Source organism: Ammospiza nelsoni, chromosome 6 (assembly GCF_027579445.1).
Source record: "Ammospiza nelsoni isolate bAmmNel1 chromosome 6, bAmmNel1.pri, whole genome shotgun sequence".
NCBI lineage: Eukaryota > Metazoa > Chordata > Aves > Passeriformes > Passerellidae > Ammospiza > Ammospiza nelsoni.
Genome location: NC_080638.1, coordinates 24,153,230 through 24,171,544, shown reverse-complemented (window position 1 = coordinate 24,171,544; position 18,315 = coordinate 24,153,230). Strand labels below are relative to the sequence as shown.

The following is an 18,315-nucleotide window of genomic DNA, read 5'->3' as shown; positions in this document are numbered from 1 at the left end:
TAAAGGATTAACATTTATTTTTTTAAAAATATAGTCTATCACACAGTACATTTGAGCAACTTCCTTTCTTCAGTTAAGGTGGAAAACTCTTAAGTTATCAGTGAATATTTTCCCTTACAGGTATTTTGCTTAGGACTTACTAAATTTCTGTAAGGGAAAACTTACTTTCACAGATTCTTTCTGTAAGTATGCATGATTTTTCATAAATATATATTTTGAACGGGCTCCACTTATGTTGTCTGCTTAACTTCAATGTAACACAGGTTAATAATTTCGAGATTTACAGATTTTTTTCCTTCCCAGAAACATGAAATGTCAAGTGTATACCTGAAATGTATGCTGTAGAAGTTTCTATGACAGAGAGCAGTCCTGGACAGGAAATTCCCACCTCTACCCTAAAAGTATTGAATACTTCCCTGGAGAAGAGAGACAGAATGGGCAAGGGGGCAAAGGAGGGGGACAGAGAAGGAGGGGAACTGGAAGAGAGAGTGACTGGAACACGGCAAGGACCTTGAAACCATCTAGCATCCTTTCTGTGCTAAAATGAATGATAACTGGAATATAAATATTGTATGCAAAGTGGATTTTATCACCTTGTATGATTACAATGAATACAAGCAATGAAGGCAATGAAGTGTTATACTCATTTTTGTGGCATTTCTTGTTTTAGATGAAATGTAGAAGTTTTAAAAACATAGATCTGACTGGCTTCATTTGAAGTGCTGGTCTCTTTGCCCATCACTTGACAAGCAGGTCAAAAAAAAAAAAAAGTGAAGGCAGGGACAGCACGGAAGAATCTTTAATCTTTTTGCGATGTTTTTTATCAGTAGAGGTTTGCCACAAAGAAAAAGAAAAGGCTATTAATGAGAACTATGAGATATATCAAGTAGAGAAAACATCTAACATGAAGGTAGCAGAAAGAACAAACAAGTTGTACAGGCAGAACCTGTGTTTTTCCTCTAGGGGTAATCTTAGAGCAAATCTTAGAGAAAATAGGAATTGACTTAGTTTCTGTATACATATGCACAGGACTTTCTACATGTTTACCACTTCTTGTAAACCAGTTAAGGCCATTTACAAAATTTATGGGGTTTGCACAGTCAAAAAACCCCATTTTTTTTCCAACAGCAGTCTCATGACCATGTTTCTTTCTTGCCTCATTTCTAGTTATATTTATATTTTCTGTGACCAAACTAACATTCCTCAGTGGACAGATCCTAAGGCAGGTGTTAAAATTCAAAATAACATAGAAAATACTCTATATGTGCGTTCTGTTGAGTTACAGCAAGCTCAGATGTGACTGTCAGCCATACTGTACTAGCTGTGAGGATTCTGAAAGCACATCATACCCTCTTTCCTGCAGAGGCGTGCTTTACTAGCTGAATCCACACAGAAACAGTACAATAAATCTGCTTCCTGAGCAGTAAATATATATGGGTGAAAAATATTATATAAATTGTTACTTTTGTATATTCATATACTCCAACAGAAAGAATGACTAGAACAAAAGAAAATGAGGAGTAATTAATGGGTTGAATTTGCTACAGGGATTCCCTAAAATATCACTTCAACTAATGTCTTACCTTGTTCTTGATTTCAAAGAGCTCGATCCCTAAAGTTTTGTTGCTCATGTCCGCCTTGGGGACATAAGAGGGGGAAAATCAGGAAGTCCATTTGTGATTTGGCTGTAAATCGCACTTCCCACTCCATTAATGACATCTGTCTTCTGCTATAGCTTTCTTTGTGGACTTGGAAATATTGTCCATGGACAAATGCCAGACTAGTTAGCAAATACTCTGTTTATAACTGTCCCTTACACTGATCTTACCTGTCACCTCACCAGCCTGGCCTCAGCACTGAAGGGGTAGCTGGTTACTGCTCACAGCAGTCACAAGCAGCACCATCTTCTCTTCAGCCACTGCTCAGACTTTTCTTCCCCTGTCCAAGCAGTTCTCTGCCATCACCACACAGCAAACTGTGGTTGCATTAACTGCCTATGCTTTGGTAATTTGGTTTATGATGCAGATGTGCTTTTGTCACTCATGCCCATCTGCCAAAATCTATGAGGAGGGAAATTATGCACTTCTATTCATTTTTCATGAGCAATTTCCTTCAACTCTTGATTAATACGTATGCAGAAAAACAAGCTCCAATTCCTTTAGGATACCTACATTTTATAGTACCAGAAGTTAAATAGTTTTTTATCTGTGAAAGAGGCCTTCCAGTTGAAATACTGTATCACCAGCATACAGAAAACAGTTTCTTAAAATGGGAAAGAGGAGGAGACAGAAGAATACCATTCAGTCAAAAAAAAAATTACCCTGCAAACTGAGAAACACAAAAAAAAAATTGCATTCAATATTGTGATGATGGTGGAAGGTGCATCCTTGGATGCCTGTGGTAGGTGACAGAAGCAGCTGTACCTGCAGGTACACCTAACATGATGGCAGAAGCATTCTCTGCACTCTTTTGCCAATATATGCTGTTGTTAACCACAAGGGATGAACTTCCAGGAATAGAAAAATGCAAAAACAACATCTACTTTCTATTGCCTCTCCATTTGTAGCTCTTTTCTGGACAATCTGCCAAGAGGCCAATGAGTGCATTTTATTTATAGGAATACAAAAAAGAAGAATAGAAACAAAACCAGGCATTTCACCAGCCTGAGGCAGTGGATACTGTCTGATCTGAAGTCAGACTGGAAACCAGCTCCAAACAAAATGATTTAAAGAACTCAGCCTAGATGACTATGGTCCTAAGAGCCTCAGTCATGAAGATGAATCTATGCACATGTTTATTTACCCTTAGCTAGGGCTAAGTTAGGGCTGACACTAGATTCTATCTCCCAAAAACACCTCTTTGAGACAGCTGGCCCCCAAATAGTTATATCTGACCATCATTTAAGAAAAGGGAAACCTCACATAACTTAATCTAGAATCTGTTTTTGGAAAGTGTGAAGAAGAATAAAAAATTACACCACAGGACCTTATAAGAGAGTTAAGAGCATATTCATTAGAAATTAATTAAATATAAAATACAATGATGCTGCAGAACAGAGAGCAGCACACAAACAAGACACCCCCCCTTCCCTACCCTCACCCCAATCCAAGCAAACACAGGTATATAGTACAAATCAGAGATCTCAAACAGAGGGGAGAGGAGGGGGCCTACAAAGTAATTCTCTTGCTATACAGAAAATATATTATTTGCTGGAAGTCACTACTGAGTTGTTAGGCGTCAGTTACTGTTCAGGAAAGCCCCTGGAGGCACACTGACCCCTATTGCTTCCCCACCAGTTTGCTGAACACATCATAGATCTCTGTCTTTTCCTGGGCAAACTGCTCAGCTGTGTTTTTCTGTAGCCAGTCAGATGAACGCATCTGTTGCTGCAGGAGGCCAATGAGGTCACCAAGGCTGGAGCTGCTGGCACAGAGAGGGTCCTGGTGGCGGGATACAAAAATGACTTCATCTGTGCTATCTGCTTTACCATCCTGATCTGACTGACAAGGCTGCTCCTTCTCCTCAGCCAGTAACTCCTGCTCACGCTCCTCCAAAACCTTGCGTATCCGTTGCATGCCTGCAGTGGTACAATGAGGAGAAACACTGGTGGATTAATTTAAGCCACAAGCATCTCCAAATCCATCAGATCCAGGAAAGGATAATGGAGAAAGGGAGAAAAAAACAGAGAAGACAGGAGGATAATAATAGCCTAAGTTTAGGATTGAGAAGAGATGGGAATAGTGGTGCAGAAATTGTGGTGGGAGGAAAAAGAACATTACTCACCTAACTGCAGCCGGTGGGTCTTGTCAGAAAAGATGATGCGGAACCATCCAGGTTCACTGCACTCAAAGGCTTTTCCACAGGACAGGAGGACCTTATTATCCAGAAAACGCTTCCAGAGCAGCAACTCCTCCTCAAATGTGCCTGTCTTAAGGTACTAGGAGAGTCATCAGAAGGGCCAGAGGTTAGTACCATATAGACTACATCACTGAGATCCTCATGAATTTGTGATTCCCATAAAGTCTGCAAAGGCCAAGTGAGACACCTTTTACCTCTGAAGTACATCAGTTGTGATACAAAGGAAGAAATGGGGAGGGAAGTGGCTTGAGAGCAGTAAGACTCCTGCAAGGATGGAAGTTCACAGATTGACAAAAGGAAAAGATCAGACTGAAACACCTGGCAGCCCTTCCCTCTCCTCATCAGATGACAGATTTGTTGAAACAAAATGCTTGTCACAATATTAACTCTTCCTCTAGATGCAGTTGCACTACATGCCTGCCCTCACCCCAGGGGAAGCCTCACTTCCCAGAAGTACCAACCTTTCGGAAGTCAATCCAGACAAAGAAGCCTGCATTGCGGTTGAGAAAAGGAACCCCAAGTGTCTTCAGCTCATCTGTCACGTACGTATGGGCAGCTTTTAGGCGGGCATGGTTGGCCCTCAGGTACACCTGGTTGATCCAGTCTGACCAGAAGAAGAAGAAGAAAAAGAAAAGAATCACAAACTGAGATCTGTTGAAGCTTTGAAAATGCCCAGTTGTCTTTTTCTGCTTCACACTTTACCTCCTTTTTTTGTTTTCTGTTTCCTCAAATAACAAAAGGACAGCCAAGAAGTATTTTGCAGTTTCATGTCTGTGCAGAAGAGTATCTCCCTGACCTTCCTGAGGAAGTTTCCCTACATTTATAGTTCTTAGTCATCATGGACTGTTAACATTCCACCCTGGGCAGAGTGAGAAGCCCATTTCCATTTTCCTTGTCCTACAAGCCTGTATTCTTTGTTTCTGCTCATCTCGTTCTGGGTAACTCAGGCAATTTCTGTATAAATAGCTACCATGCTTCCTCCAAGCTGCTCCTCTAACTCTGCTGATCAGAAGTTCTGCATAAATGGTGCTTTTCTGCAGAGCTGTCAGCCTTGTGTTGCATGGGCAGCTTCAGGGTAATGGAAGACTGTCAATTAAGGTGTAGAAAGAGGAGACCACTAGGGAACGTAAGGGAAGGGGAGATTTTCCAGGTATTAAAACACACAGAATGGCAGAAGACTGTATATGGAGCTACTGACTCACCTCTGTCTCTGAGGAGCTGGGCAACCTTGTGCTGGACAGGTCCACAAACCCCATGGAAATAACACAAAGAAGCCACTGCATTAACAACATCTTGGTTCTCTGTATATAAAGTACCAAAACGAATCCCAGAAACAGCAAAATCCTGCAGAAGGCACAGAGAGACTACTTTATTACACTGAACAACTGGGATCCTATTACTACTAACTTGATCTTTCCAGCATGAGGAACAGCAGCCACAAAGGCACAGCACGGTAAGAACCAGCACTCACCTTGGTTATGCCCCACATCACGTGAGTCCGCTGTGGATCAGGCAATCTGTATGTAGAAGGATGCAGATGGGCAGTTAGTGTCATAGGTGCTGAAGCTTTTGGATCACCAGTGCAGCATTGCAGAAACAGAGAGGCAGCATTACACAATGACAGACAGTGCACCACTGAACAGCAGTCAAGCAGGGAAAATTCAAATGTGACCTAACTTTAGAAGCTGGGAACCCCTTGGAAGTAGCTTTAGACACAGTTTTCAAATATTTCAAAGACACAGATGCTTACAAGTGCTACATTTTACATGCAGATTTCCTGAAGCTCGTACATTTAATGCCAGAAATCAGGCTTCTGCCAATGTATTTTGTCAAGAATCAAAATGATGTTCCTTTACATCTAAGCCCAGCAAGACAGAGCTAACACTTAACTGAGTATATTTAATTTCCTTGCAACTGAGCACAAAAAGATAGCTAGCAGCACTGGTGAAGACTAAAAATTAAAAAAAAAAAACCCAAACAACTCAACAACACACCACATTTTAAAAAATATTTTAAAAGTTCTTCATCTCATTAAAACAATACCTAAAAAAAGCCATTATCCAGTCTGTAATACTACTGTGATCTGGGACTACTCTATGGAAAATTAGGAAGTAAACACCAATTGAAAGTCTTTACAAGCATCAACAGAAACATGGGAAAAAGACGTTTAGGTAGGAAGAAGAGCATCACTTTCAACAAAAGAAAAATCTGTTTTCTGTTTTGGGGACTGTCATAACCAAATACTGATGCACACATTGAGAAATATACCACAATGAAAAGCTAGCTACCATTTTTTACTTGCTAGATTGTACTTGACAAAATGCATTTGCCATTCAGAAATTACTGAAAAAGAAAAAAGGGCATAAATCAATGTAAGGTGGATTCAGAATTTACTAGCTCATGACTTAACTTCCAGTCACAAGTTCTCAGCAAGGCATCATGTTGAACTGTCACTGGAAGATGGCCAGGGAAGTAGGAGCTGCTTTTACCTGTCCATGCCTAGGACACTGTGAAACGTGGCTGATTCATCAAAAACTGACAGCATGTAGATCTCATCTACTATCACATGCAATTCATGTCTGCAAAAGGACAAAATGGAGATTACAAAAGAAGGCTGCTTCTGGTTTAACAGAGATAAATTCAGGCCTCCAAATACCTGCTTTATACAAAGAAGAGGGGATGCCAAATTTTGCAGAAATAAAGCAACTTTTCTCAACTTAGATCTATTTTGTGTACATTGAAATGATTTGAGGTATATCCACCTGTCACCCACTGTAACCATGTAACAAGACAAAGATCCTATAATTGCCAATGTGAAAATTAATTCCTATATGTGCTACCCATCCACTCAGCATCTCATAGAATCCGAATCTCAAACAGTATTATGATCCACGATGAAACCATATCCATACACTTCTTTGTCTTTACAGGTACTGAAAAACTGGGAGGAAAAGAACACAGCTTTCTACCAGGGAGGCCCAGTGCCAGTGTTTCCTCAGATCACTGAAAAATAAAACTTGCATTCCTTGATACAAGCTGCTTTGCCAGCCCAGATGACTGCAGGGTCCATGATCCCAGCATTCCCCTCTCCTTTCCTAAGTCCACCAATATGTATAAAGAACAGACTATTCACCTGACTTGAAAGATATTCACAGATAAATTCAGGGACAGCAAGTAGTCCACCAGAGTTTGAAAGCTGTATCTGACTCAGGATATCTCAGCTTTCCAAAGTGACATACCTTTTAGCAAATTCCAGGTAATCCCGTAGCTCTGACAAGGAGTAGATGTCCCCAAGAGGATTTTGGGGATTCAAAAGAATTAAGGCCCTTACAGTGACACCCTGCAGAATACAAACACCATAGTATTAAGAGAGTGCCTACCATGGGATAAATTTTCAGTTCCTCTACTTGAGCAGTCCCTCACTTGAGTGTGACACAGAATTCCCCTGAAGCTTCCACTATGACTTTTCACCTCAAAGTTAAATATGTATGAGAAAACTTTCAGCCACAAATTAAGATTTTTTTTTTGTTGTTTACAATTAATTCATTTGCAAAGTGAAATGAGCAAAATATTATAGAATTAATCTATGATTTTGAAAAGAGGGAATTGCCACTACCAAGTAATTATTTGCCATCTGGTCAACCGATTAATGACAGAGATGGTCTACATTTTCTCAGTATGGAAGTACTTTTTCTGAGTTTCATTAGTAATTGGGAAATAATAAATTACTGAAGACTGCCCATGAAAGTGGCAAGAAAGATGAGAATTTGAATTAGGTGAATGCAAAGTGTACTCATCTAAAGCACACTTGGCTGGAGATGTCAGAGCTGGTAACAATTCAAAGATGCAGCTTAACATATATGGGATTTAGGACAATGCCAAACTTACAGACTAACTCTTCAGAAAAGTGATATTCACTTGCATTTTATTCTCTAGAGTTCTCTCCTGCAAAAACTTTCGGCATTCTTAGTGTATTCATCTGCCCTGCTGTGTAGAGCAAACAGTTTTCAGGCAACTCAGCTGCCTTTCTGAGGGGAAATCCTGGGTAGTCCCAAATTTTAGTGCATGCCCAAGTACATTATTTTTGGTTATATGAATGGGTTCCAGTGATTTGTGAATTGTCTCGTTTATCCTTTTGTGCTGTGACCAAAACTGGACAGACACAAAACTGAGACATTCCCCCTAGAAGTGCCCCTGAGTTCACAAGCCATCATCTCAGATGATCTACAAGAACAACCAGAAAGCCAGGTGCTAGGCTTTGAAAATGCTTTGATCTTTAGGCCACATGTGGGATGTGACATCTCCAATATATTGTAAACTTAGCTGGTAATGTGAAGCTCAGCTAAACTCACCTCTGCCCGGGCATCCTGGAAGGCTTTTTCCAGTTTTTCCACTGTAAGCTGAAAGGGTCGAGTACTTGTTCCAGTAATCTGAAAGACATAGAAAAGATTGAAAAGGCAAAGTTGTTTCAATAGAGACTGCCTTGGGCCAATCCACTGACAAATGTTCCCTGAAAGAAAATAAACCCCCAACAATAATGACCTAGCAACCATCTTCTTATCCTCCTATACTACAGAGAGAATAAATAAATTAATAAGTAAAATCAAAGTAAAGTCCATCACAGGCTGGCCAAAACCAGAATTTTCTTGCTATCCTTGAATAACTAAAGCAATGCAAGATCTCCATCTGCTCTTGCACCCTGGGACCACCTTCAGTAGGACACGTAGGAAAACTTCTCTCTCCAAGGTTCAAAATGGTAATTTTTTTCCTTTCAAGGACTTTTACTGGGAGTAAAATACAAGAAAACTACAAAACTGGAATTCAGATTCATGGTCTCAAGTGACTTTCTTGTAAACCATGTGTCCATTTTCCCAGCAATAAACTGTGTAAATGTCCACTGGCTGTAGTGTACCCTTGTTCTGAGAACTGCTTGCAGAGATTCCCAAAGCTCAACTTTCCAGTTTAACTGCAGAGGTTGTTATTCCCTTCTCCCAGATCTTACCTTACTGTCTAAATAGACATACACCAGCTTGACATTACCATAGAGGAAGATACTCTGGGTAATACCACCATAACAGGGAGTAGCAATCAGAATAGCTTCTGGAACCAAGAAAACAAAGTTAGTTACCAACAGGTCACAGTTTTCTCTCCTAATGTGCTTTAGCTAAACACGAAAGCATTTTTACAGCTGTGTCCCTTGGAAACACTGCAATTCTACTGCCTCTTTCTTCACTTTATGTTTACTTTAATTCTTTATTCTTCTGCAAGTGCCCAGGTAACCATGAGTATAGCCCATGTCTAGTCTGGCAAGCTAAAAAAGTGTACCACAAAACAGTGAAGGCAGACAGGGCAGGCACCAAGTGTGCGTGCATGACACCTGCAGACCACAGAAATGAAGAATTTCACAGCACAACTTTGCAGGAAACAAGAACTTTGCAGCAGGCCAATGCCAATTCCACTACTTCACTTCTGTCTAACAGTATTTAAACAAAGTAACATTATTTCCCAGCAGAAAAAAAACCAAAACAAAACAAAACTATGTTCCAACCATCCACTTACCTCCTGGATCACAAAGGACTGTAGCTAATGCAGAAAATAAAGAGCCACAACCATTTAAAACAATCACCTACAGAAGAAAGAGAAATGCTAGTGATAAATCCATACATAGAGAGTCAACACTATAAAGCAGTATCACTGACAATATCACTGAAATAAATTTCCTCCCTAATACTCCATTAGAATTTTCCTACTGAAATCCCACTTCTACCACAATAACTTTAATCCTGTTTTCATAGACACTTCGTTCTAGTGCCATTTTTCATTCTAATAAGCAATTTAGAAAAAGAATAGGTAGTGAAAAAGCTGGGGAGCAGTTCTGAGATGCTAGTAAATCAAAATACTTTTCAACAGTAAATGTGTCATCATTTCTTCATGGTAACAGCAGTTCTGACGTCCTGCCAAATTTGGGCAAAAAGTGGAAACTACTGTCTCGGACAAATGCTCACAGGTACCGTGAGCTTCATTCCAAATATCAGGACAAATCTGGTGCCTTGAGGAGGCAGTGATCAGCAATCTGATCAGTGTTAACTTCAGTTCACAGGAAGCGTGGGGTTCTGCTGAATTACTGCAGCCAGAAAAGTAATGGCCGCACCAGCTCCTGCTGCCTTCAGCACTCAGCAGAGACAGGAGCTCCTGACCTCCACAGGCCCCTTTATCCAGGTTGTATCTCTCACAAGTCAGCAAGTCCTGCAGAGATTCAGGTCCTGATGTCTTTATAGCAACACTGCCACAAATTTCACAGGCTAAAACTAACTCTTGGTTCAATTACAAATCTCTGTCTTGAGGTGTAACAGAGGAATGTGATGACATGGAACTCAACTGAAACAGTGGGCACTCTTTGTCAAGGCTGAGGGATACAGGCAGAGTAGGTCCCTGAGCTAAATAGGGAGATCAAAATGCAAAGCCCCATTAAGAGTACCAGCAGGAGGAGCTGGCACACAAAAGTGAAACATGAGGCAAATATGCAGTAGGCCTGAAGTGTTCTGGTGGAAGTGTGCATCAAAAGCTACTGAAATGCAGAATCGATCTCATTTACTTGATAATAGCTTGCATTCTTACCAAATCATTTGTTTAAAGAAACAGAATTTGAAACTTTTTCCCAACAAATGGCAACACATTAGTACAGACACCAACCAGCACTGGGTTACCTACATTCTCTGCTTTGAGAGGTGCAGGGGCCTTGCAGTAATAGGTCAGAAATCGAGCCACTTCTTCCCGTAAACTGAAAAACACAAAAGCAAATACTGATTGAAATATTCTCCAAGAGGCTTCCAAACCAGGTTCACATCTTAGGAAAGTCAAGTCAGGGATAGTACAGTCTGGTGAAAATAGCTAGAAAACAGGATAGCTCTGGCCCATGGAACAGACATGATTTTTATACCCAGCAGAGGTGCCGCAGATAATGTCTATAATGGTGCGTACATTTCTGATGAGCTTTAATCTGGCACAGAAAAGGATTAACAACCCCAAGTGTTCACTATGTTTCAAAGAATTGTTTGGAGTTATCCAATTTGTTAATGTATCCAAGTGCTTTTAAAACTCTGGTTTAGAAAATTTGCATCTTCTCTCACATAAAAGACTTTAACTGGATGAGCTGATAGGACAGCTAATGAAAGTTTTGCAAAGAAAAAGATTATTTAAGTGACCTAGAAACATTTTAACTAGAGGATGTAGCAGAAAAGGTTTGTATTCATCCGTTCTGTTTATTAAACAAGTAGTCAAAAAAGAGAAGTGTTACAGAAAAGACTTACAACAGATGCCCTTTCCAGTCAGGATACTGAAGCAGTGAAGGGTCCATGAGATTCATATCAGCCTGTGTCAGCTGGGAAAAATGAGAAGAATCATTAAAATCAGTTATTGGTAAGGGAAATATGGAGATAGACAGGATCCTTGCATAGGCACACATCTGCACAGACACTTGTGCAATTTCAGTTGTAAAACTGGATTGGGAAAGCTACTGACCATCAAAATTAATGCAGCTTGAAGAAGCAAGAACCAGCAAACTGATCTGTGATACCTTCAGGTTGTATGAACTACAGGTTTCTGCAAAGCTACTGCAGCCAAAACTTCTCTGCACAGAAATCTACAAAAAAGATGCAGAACAGGCAACATACAATGCCTATAACCAAGGCGTCTGCAAAAGTCTTTCTCAGCAAACAAAGAAAAACCAAGAGTGTTTTGACCAAGCTTTGAGGACAACAGGTTTTGGCTGGAAAAATAAGTGCCAGTTGTGAAAGATCAGGTCCAGACTGTCAGAAAGAGTTAGAAAGGAATTTGGAGTCAAATATGCGTTTTCCTTAATTAACTTTCAATCTATTAATTTTTTAAATGAATTACAGCTTTCATTTATGTCTCAGTTCAAAGTTATGGCAGATTCTTCAGATTTATTTTTCTGATCAGTTTGGTAAATGTTGAAATGTAACAGGAGCTTTCAAAAGACACAAGAAGATTGAAATTATCTTCCTAATAATTATTTCCCAGGGCAGGCACTTTGTTCCTTATAAGAAGCTCATTCTGATCCCAAAGACAGATTGACCTGAACTATGGAGGTCCTTTTTAATATTTATAATTAGATAAAATGTGCACACTGCTTTTACCTAAATATTTTCAAGGTTTTAAATATCAGGGTTTCACATAATCCAGTTCTGTGAAGTTGTAAGGGAAAGCACAGCAAGCATTGATACAGGCTGAGGGAACATTTTAGATAAACAAAAGGCAATAAACAAGTATTATATACAATGCCCCTTCCAAACATTTAATGGCAATCAAATCTGTGAGTTAATACTAAAAAAAATAAAGGTGGACATGACCCAAGTAGGTGATAGTGCAAAGGAGGAGGGAAATTCCACATGGAGTGTGAAAGTTTCACACTTGATAACAAAACCATAACATTTTCTAGAGGTGTTTTAATAACTGGTGCCAAGCTCTGGAGTTTAAAGACAATGTCCTTATCCCATGCAGAATTACAACCTGATAGTATAGGATAAAAGTTCCTTCTGCTGTAGATGTTCTTGGAGTCTATGTAGCTCCAAGAACTGTGCCTCCTTACATCTCTCTCCTAAACTTATCTAGAGAATGAAACACCAAACATACCAGCATACTTGGCCAAAAATGACTCTGAATTAATAAGAGGAGAACCCCTAAAAGTAATGTGTTAAGTGTTCTCTAAGGGTCAGAAGTTGAAAACAGAAACTGGATACATTATTCAGTGGCAGCAATAAGTATTTTTAATCCCAGATAGCAAAAAAATTACTTGCCTACAATCCCTGCTGATGCTGTATCAGCTTCAGTGAATCCATACTGTTACTCAAGGCTGCAAGGACTGAGAAGCTGGCAACAACATCTTTGTTCTGCTTGTTGCCACAAGCATGAACACAGTACCTGACTCACTTTCATAGAAGGGCTAATGAAGATGCAGCTGACTACTGTCTCCCTCTGCACTACTTACTGCTGACATGGTGTTAGTTCAAAGGAGAAGGGACAAGGAAGGAAGGAAGGAAGTGGCAGAAGGAAGGAAGTGGCGGAAGGAAGTGGGGAAGGAAGGAAGTGGGGAAGGAAGGAAGTGGCGGAAGGAAGTGGCGGAAGGAAGTGGCGGAAGTGGCGGAAGGAAGGAAGTGGCGGAAGGAAGGAAGTGGCGGAAGGAAGGAAGTGGCGGAAGGAAGGAAGTGGCGGAAGGAAGGAAGTGGCGGAAGGAAGTGGCGGAAGGAAGTGGCGGAAGTGGCGGAAGTGGCGGAAGTGGCGGAAGTGGCGGAAGTGGCGGAAGTGGCGGAAGTGGCGGAAGGAAGGAAGGAAGGAAGGAAGGAAGGAAGGAAGGAAGGAAGGCACCACCTACACAGCCTAGAAGACCTTTCTGTGCAGGCAGCAGCTCTGCCTTACATGTTCTTTTAGCTGGAAGGAGGAGTGGTGGGGTAGCATCCCCCGAGCCAGTGGAGTAGCAGGGAGAAATAAAGCAGGGAACACTTTGAGGGTGGGAAGTGGTGGAATGGGAGAAACTAAGAACTTCAAACTGCAGAGACTGTCCAACTGTCCAACCCTGAGGCACCTTCCCTCCCCCCACACAGCCACAGGTAGGAAAAGGTGCTACCTGCCCACCTCAAAGGCTGCCTGCCACAGGCAGTGATTTTAATGGAAATCTAGAAGCATTCCTCTACAGCATAGTTCTTTTGTTTCCTTTCAACTTTTTCTACTTTTTCAGTTCTGCTATGTGTTGCACTTCTCTGCCTGGTGCAAAGCCAGCAGGTAGCAGCTGACCCACTCTGATTTTGAGAGATTTCACTGCTGCCACACTTGCACATTTCAGGTGAGTTCAGAACCAGGTGTCCAAGTTGTGTGACTTTATAATGGACAGGTGTAAAGATATCCAAAATTAAATAGATTTCAAAAGTAATTTCAAAATATATGTATTAAATAACCTACTGTGAGCAAGGGAAAATAAAATTCATCTTATTTTAACCTAGTTTTCTTTTATAAGTACATCCCCAGAGGTAAACCCATCATGAAGAGGAAGAGAAAAACACTCATCTTCCTATCCTCTTGGAAAAATAAGATAAATAAATGTACAAGTAGTTGTATTCAAAAGTGACTTCCAACAAATTTAAAATCTGCAATGAAAAACTTCACCAGAGAAACCTGAGTAATAGCAGTAACTCTAGGAAAGTGCAAGCTTTGAAGAGGGACTGCACAGCAAATTCAGTGTTTTATTTTGGAATAGAACTTACCCGCTTGGACATCAGGTCAAAGCAGAGCTTGTTCTCACTGGTGCCAAAGTTTATTATACCCTAGAAAAGAAACAGTATTGTTTATAGACACATAAAACATGTGAGTACATCACCTTAGCTATCACCTCACTAAACTGACTCCAAAAAGCTTACCAAGGAAAAGTCAAAACAGAGTTCTCATAAACTTCACTATATAAAACTCAAGACATGCATCTACATGTGTACATTTCCATATATATTCCAAGCACTTGGCTTCTTAGTCAATAATAATAAACTGTCTGTAAAGAACATGTACTAATAGTTTATACTTCTTTACAGAACATGTTTAACCTTATCTTGAATTCACTCACTATGATATGTAACTAAAAAAAGAAACCCTAAAACAACTCTGAAAAAAACAAGGTTAACACTTCAACAGCAGTTTTAAACAAGGTTTTGGATATGTTTCTTTATCTTAAAAGCATTTGTTTACCATTAATTACTATTCCACTCTACTGATTTGCTCAAGAAACATATAAACATGTAGTCATGATAAGTAGTTAAAATACTGAGTTTTCCTCTCTGAAGAGATGACTCTACAGTTCCAGGTTTATGATTTGGCCATATATACTATGGCATTAGATCCTGAAGAGTTCAAATCGACTAGTACATTCTCATTATTAGAAGAGTTTGGGTAAATAAAATTTTATTATGTGAAAGAAAATTGAAATAACTATACACTTCTGATGTTATTAAAGTACAAGTCTAATTTTAGGTATTTGTTTAAAAAACCTACCTCCTACATAGACAACAGTTTGTAGAAGCAGAACCCTGTACCTCATAATACACCTTGTAGCAAAAACTTCCCAGTGTATTTCTAGTTTAACAATCTAATTTTCATCCCTGCAACACAGCGCAACTTAAGTCAGGGCTAGTAACAGAATATTTTTAATGTTTCAAGAAGTTAGTTCAGCATGTGAATGAAGGATCAAAATAAAAGTAATCCACATATAAATTATTTACATTTACTATATTTGTTACTCAGTAATAGTTTGCCATGAACTATTAACACAGCCTTTGTGCCACAAGAGGGCTATGATGAGCTACTTAAAACCAAGCAGCTGAGTGTAAATGGGCAGAAAGTGATGAGTGTTATTAACAGTAATTAAAAAAAAAAAGGCTACTACTTAGTAGTTCTACTTCCTGCACCCATCATCTGCAATAATCAGATATAATCAGATAAGCAGAGACAGTCCTCAGTGGGCAATAGAGGTCATGAGGTGGAAGGAGGAACATAAGCTCTCTTCCTGCAGATTGCTTACATTTTTCAAGGTCTGCTACTGCTATTACTACCCTGATTAAAAAATCAGAGTGTGCAAACCTGAGCTGAACACAGCATTCATCCTTGGTATCTAGATGATCCACAAAGCTACTTTTAACTTCTTTTCCTCAAACAAGCAGTTTTATTCACCTTGTATTACTGAGGTCAAAAAAAACCCCCACACTTTTAGCACATCTGCCAGCAAACTTCTAAGGAACTATTTTTTCCGAACAAGGAAGCCAGGAAAACACTTTGAGGCTCTTACTCACGTTGGGGTTCTTGTCTTCATCATACTTGTCAGCATGATAGGCATTGTACCCTTCCTCAGTGGAGCCCTGAAAAGCGCAGGCAAAGTTGCCACGAGCAGAGAGGTAGGGGCTTCTCTGGAAGCCGCTGGGGTTACAGAAGCTGTGCACGTCAACCCTCCTCTTGGCAAGTGGCCGAAGCCTCATCTCCTGCAGGTTGCTCCCTCTTCCTCCCATTCCCTCAATTTCGGACAGTGCCTGGCTGAAGTCCAAACCCTGAGGCATGGCAACAGAGGAGGAGGAGCCACTATGGCTCTGCTTTAGGATGCTGAGCATCTGAGCAAAGACATTGAACATGCGAAACTCATGTTCCCTCTCCAGTTCAAAGCGGCGCTGCTCCAGTTGCATCCGGCGCTCCTCCACGTCCAGATCTCGCTGGAAGCGGCGCTCTTCCATCTGCAGGAAGCGCTCCTCCATGGCGCGCTGGGACGTCAGAGTCTTCAGCAGCAGATCGTCCAGTGGGTCCCTCATGCGCTGCCCTTTCCGCTTCTTTCTCAGCCGATGCAAGGCAGAGAAGCCAGGCCGGGGAACAACGTTCTGGATCCGTGATGAGTTTGCCATGTTTGGCTCACTGAAACCTGTGAATACACAAAAGCAACGAAGAAAAAGTGCAGCAAGCAAAGTGGCATGGGCACACCTCGCTTCCTTCTCCTGCCTAAGAACAACCTTTTATCTACCATAGAGTTTATAGAAATAACAAAGTAAAACCTGTCAGGTACATCCTGAGGTTTGCAAACGGTTTTGAAGTTTGTTTTTAACATCACACATTGGGCACACCATGACGATGCCGGCCCCAGCCCCTTACATGGTCTTCGCATTAACCTGAATAATCATCAGTTCCCTCCACTAGGCTAACTTTGCAAGCACCACAGCCAAGAGGACATACAACTTCTTCCTGAACTCAGACATGAACCTCACATTTGTTATCATCTCTTCTTCTCCAACAATTCATGGTCTTCCATCAGCCTGTCCTAGACTGGTTTGAAACCCCCAGGATTCCCAGACTATACACATCCTGGTAGCTAAGCAATGCCCAGCTGCATTTTCAGTGCAGGAAACACATCTCCTTTAAACAAACACGGTTTCTGCCAGTGATTTGCACAAACATCTTCTGTGCAAGTCCCACCAAATAGCTTAGAAAGTCAGGCAATGATTACTCCCAAGTATTCTTCACTGTTGAGTGGGCTAAAATGTAAGATCTGGAACATTATTTTAAAACAATGCAAGGACAGTTTACAGTGCAACCGCGGCAGAAGAGGGTGTCATGATACAATTCAGCATGAGGACAGCAGACAGCTCTGGTTATGTTCAAGTGATGCCATAGGAGCATGCAAATGAGTTTTTTACTGTCAGCATTATATACAGAAATCTAACTAGCCCAACTTATGGAGCTCTTTGGATTTCATGCACAGTATTTCACCTAGCTCAGTAATTCTAGATTATATTTACCTGTAGTGAGATACCTGCATTTTGGGAATGGCGAAAACACCATAAATTCAGATATCAGCCTTCTACTTTAAAGCTTTCTGGGATGTGGAAAAGCAAGGACCCAAATGTCATTAAGAAAACCAGGTGTCTATCTCTGCACCAGAATTAATCTTCTCTTTCTGGGAAAATGGGCAGAAACCTTATGCTGGAATGTAAAAGGCTATCCCTACCTGAAGGTGAAACACTGGTTTCAATGGGAATCTCCACCCTGGAGATGGGAGAGTCGTTTTGGGCCCTCTCCAAGAAGGCTCTCTCCATCTCCTGTTCTTCAGGGGAGCCCTGCTGGTAAGGCATGGCTTGTGGGGGCTCTGGGGTCAAGCTGTGGTCATCAGAGTTCACCTCCTCACATTTGATTTCCATCAGCTCGGGGTGCTGGGAGTGTCCGAAGGGCAGGGTGGAGGAGGTGAACTGGTGGTGGTAGCTCTCCACCATGCTGCCCTGCAGCACCTGCTGAGCCATCATGCTGCCGCTCAGGGAGCCATAGGCCAGGGCCGGCCGGCTGGTCAGCACCCGGTCCATCACCTCGTAGAACTTCCACGTCCGCCCGCCCCGCGGGGCCTTGCTATTGTCCTTGATCCGCCGGTACTCCAGCTTCATCTTCTTGATCTTTTCCCGGCACTGGTCTCCCGTGCGGTGGATGCCCTTCTCCCGCAGCACCTCGGCGATGCGGTTGAAGACGTGCTGGTTGCGCAAGCAGCTCTCCAGCTCTATCTGCACCGACTCGTCGGCCCAGAGCTGCAGCAGCTCCACCACCTCGGGGTCCGACCAGTTACTGCCGCGCTCGTACTTTTTCCCACGAAAATCCATCGCTCCCGGGGCCGCGCCCGCCGCTCGCCCCCGGCTGCGCACCTGCCCCGGGCCCGCCGGGAGGGGCTTTCGCACCTCGGCCCTCGAGGGCGCTCGGGCGGCCCGGCCTCCCCCAGCCCCTACCGGGCTGCAGGGCCTCGGGCACGGCTCGGCACGGCTCGGCTCGGCTCGGCACGGCTCAGCCCATCCGCTGGAGCCAGGCGGAGCGAGCTAGCGGGGAGCCGGGCCGGCATGTTCACATCCGGGGTGACGCACATGCGTGCAGCCTTATTCCGGGATA

The 18,315-nt window shown here is 41.9% G+C and overlaps 1 protein-coding gene across 1 annotated transcript; it reads right to left on the bottom strand.

Moving 5' to 3' along the window:
• Positions 1-3,086: 3,086 nt before the first annotated feature.
• Positions 3,087-18,104, bottom strand: LOC132074537 (probable inactive 1-aminocyclopropane-1-carboxylate synthase-like protein 2). The gene is made up of 15 exons (XM_059474403.1): positions 17,399-18,104; positions 15,705-16,318; positions 14,136-14,195; positions 11,169-11,239; positions 10,570-10,639; positions 9,418-9,484; positions 8,861-8,958; positions 8,211-8,288; positions 7,098-7,198; positions 6,348-6,437; positions 5,330-5,375; positions 5,061-5,202; positions 4,320-4,462; positions 3,784-3,937; positions 3,087-3,577 (listed from the first exon to the last, which is right to left on the bottom strand). Exons 1-15 carry the CDS (start codon positions 18,033-18,035, stop codon positions 3,279-3,281), a joined length of 2,670 nt encoding a protein of 889 aa, XP_059330386.1. The 5' UTR covers positions 18,036-18,104; the 3' UTR covers positions 3,087-3,278.
• Between the last annotated feature and the right edge of the window lie 211 nt (positions 18,105-18,315).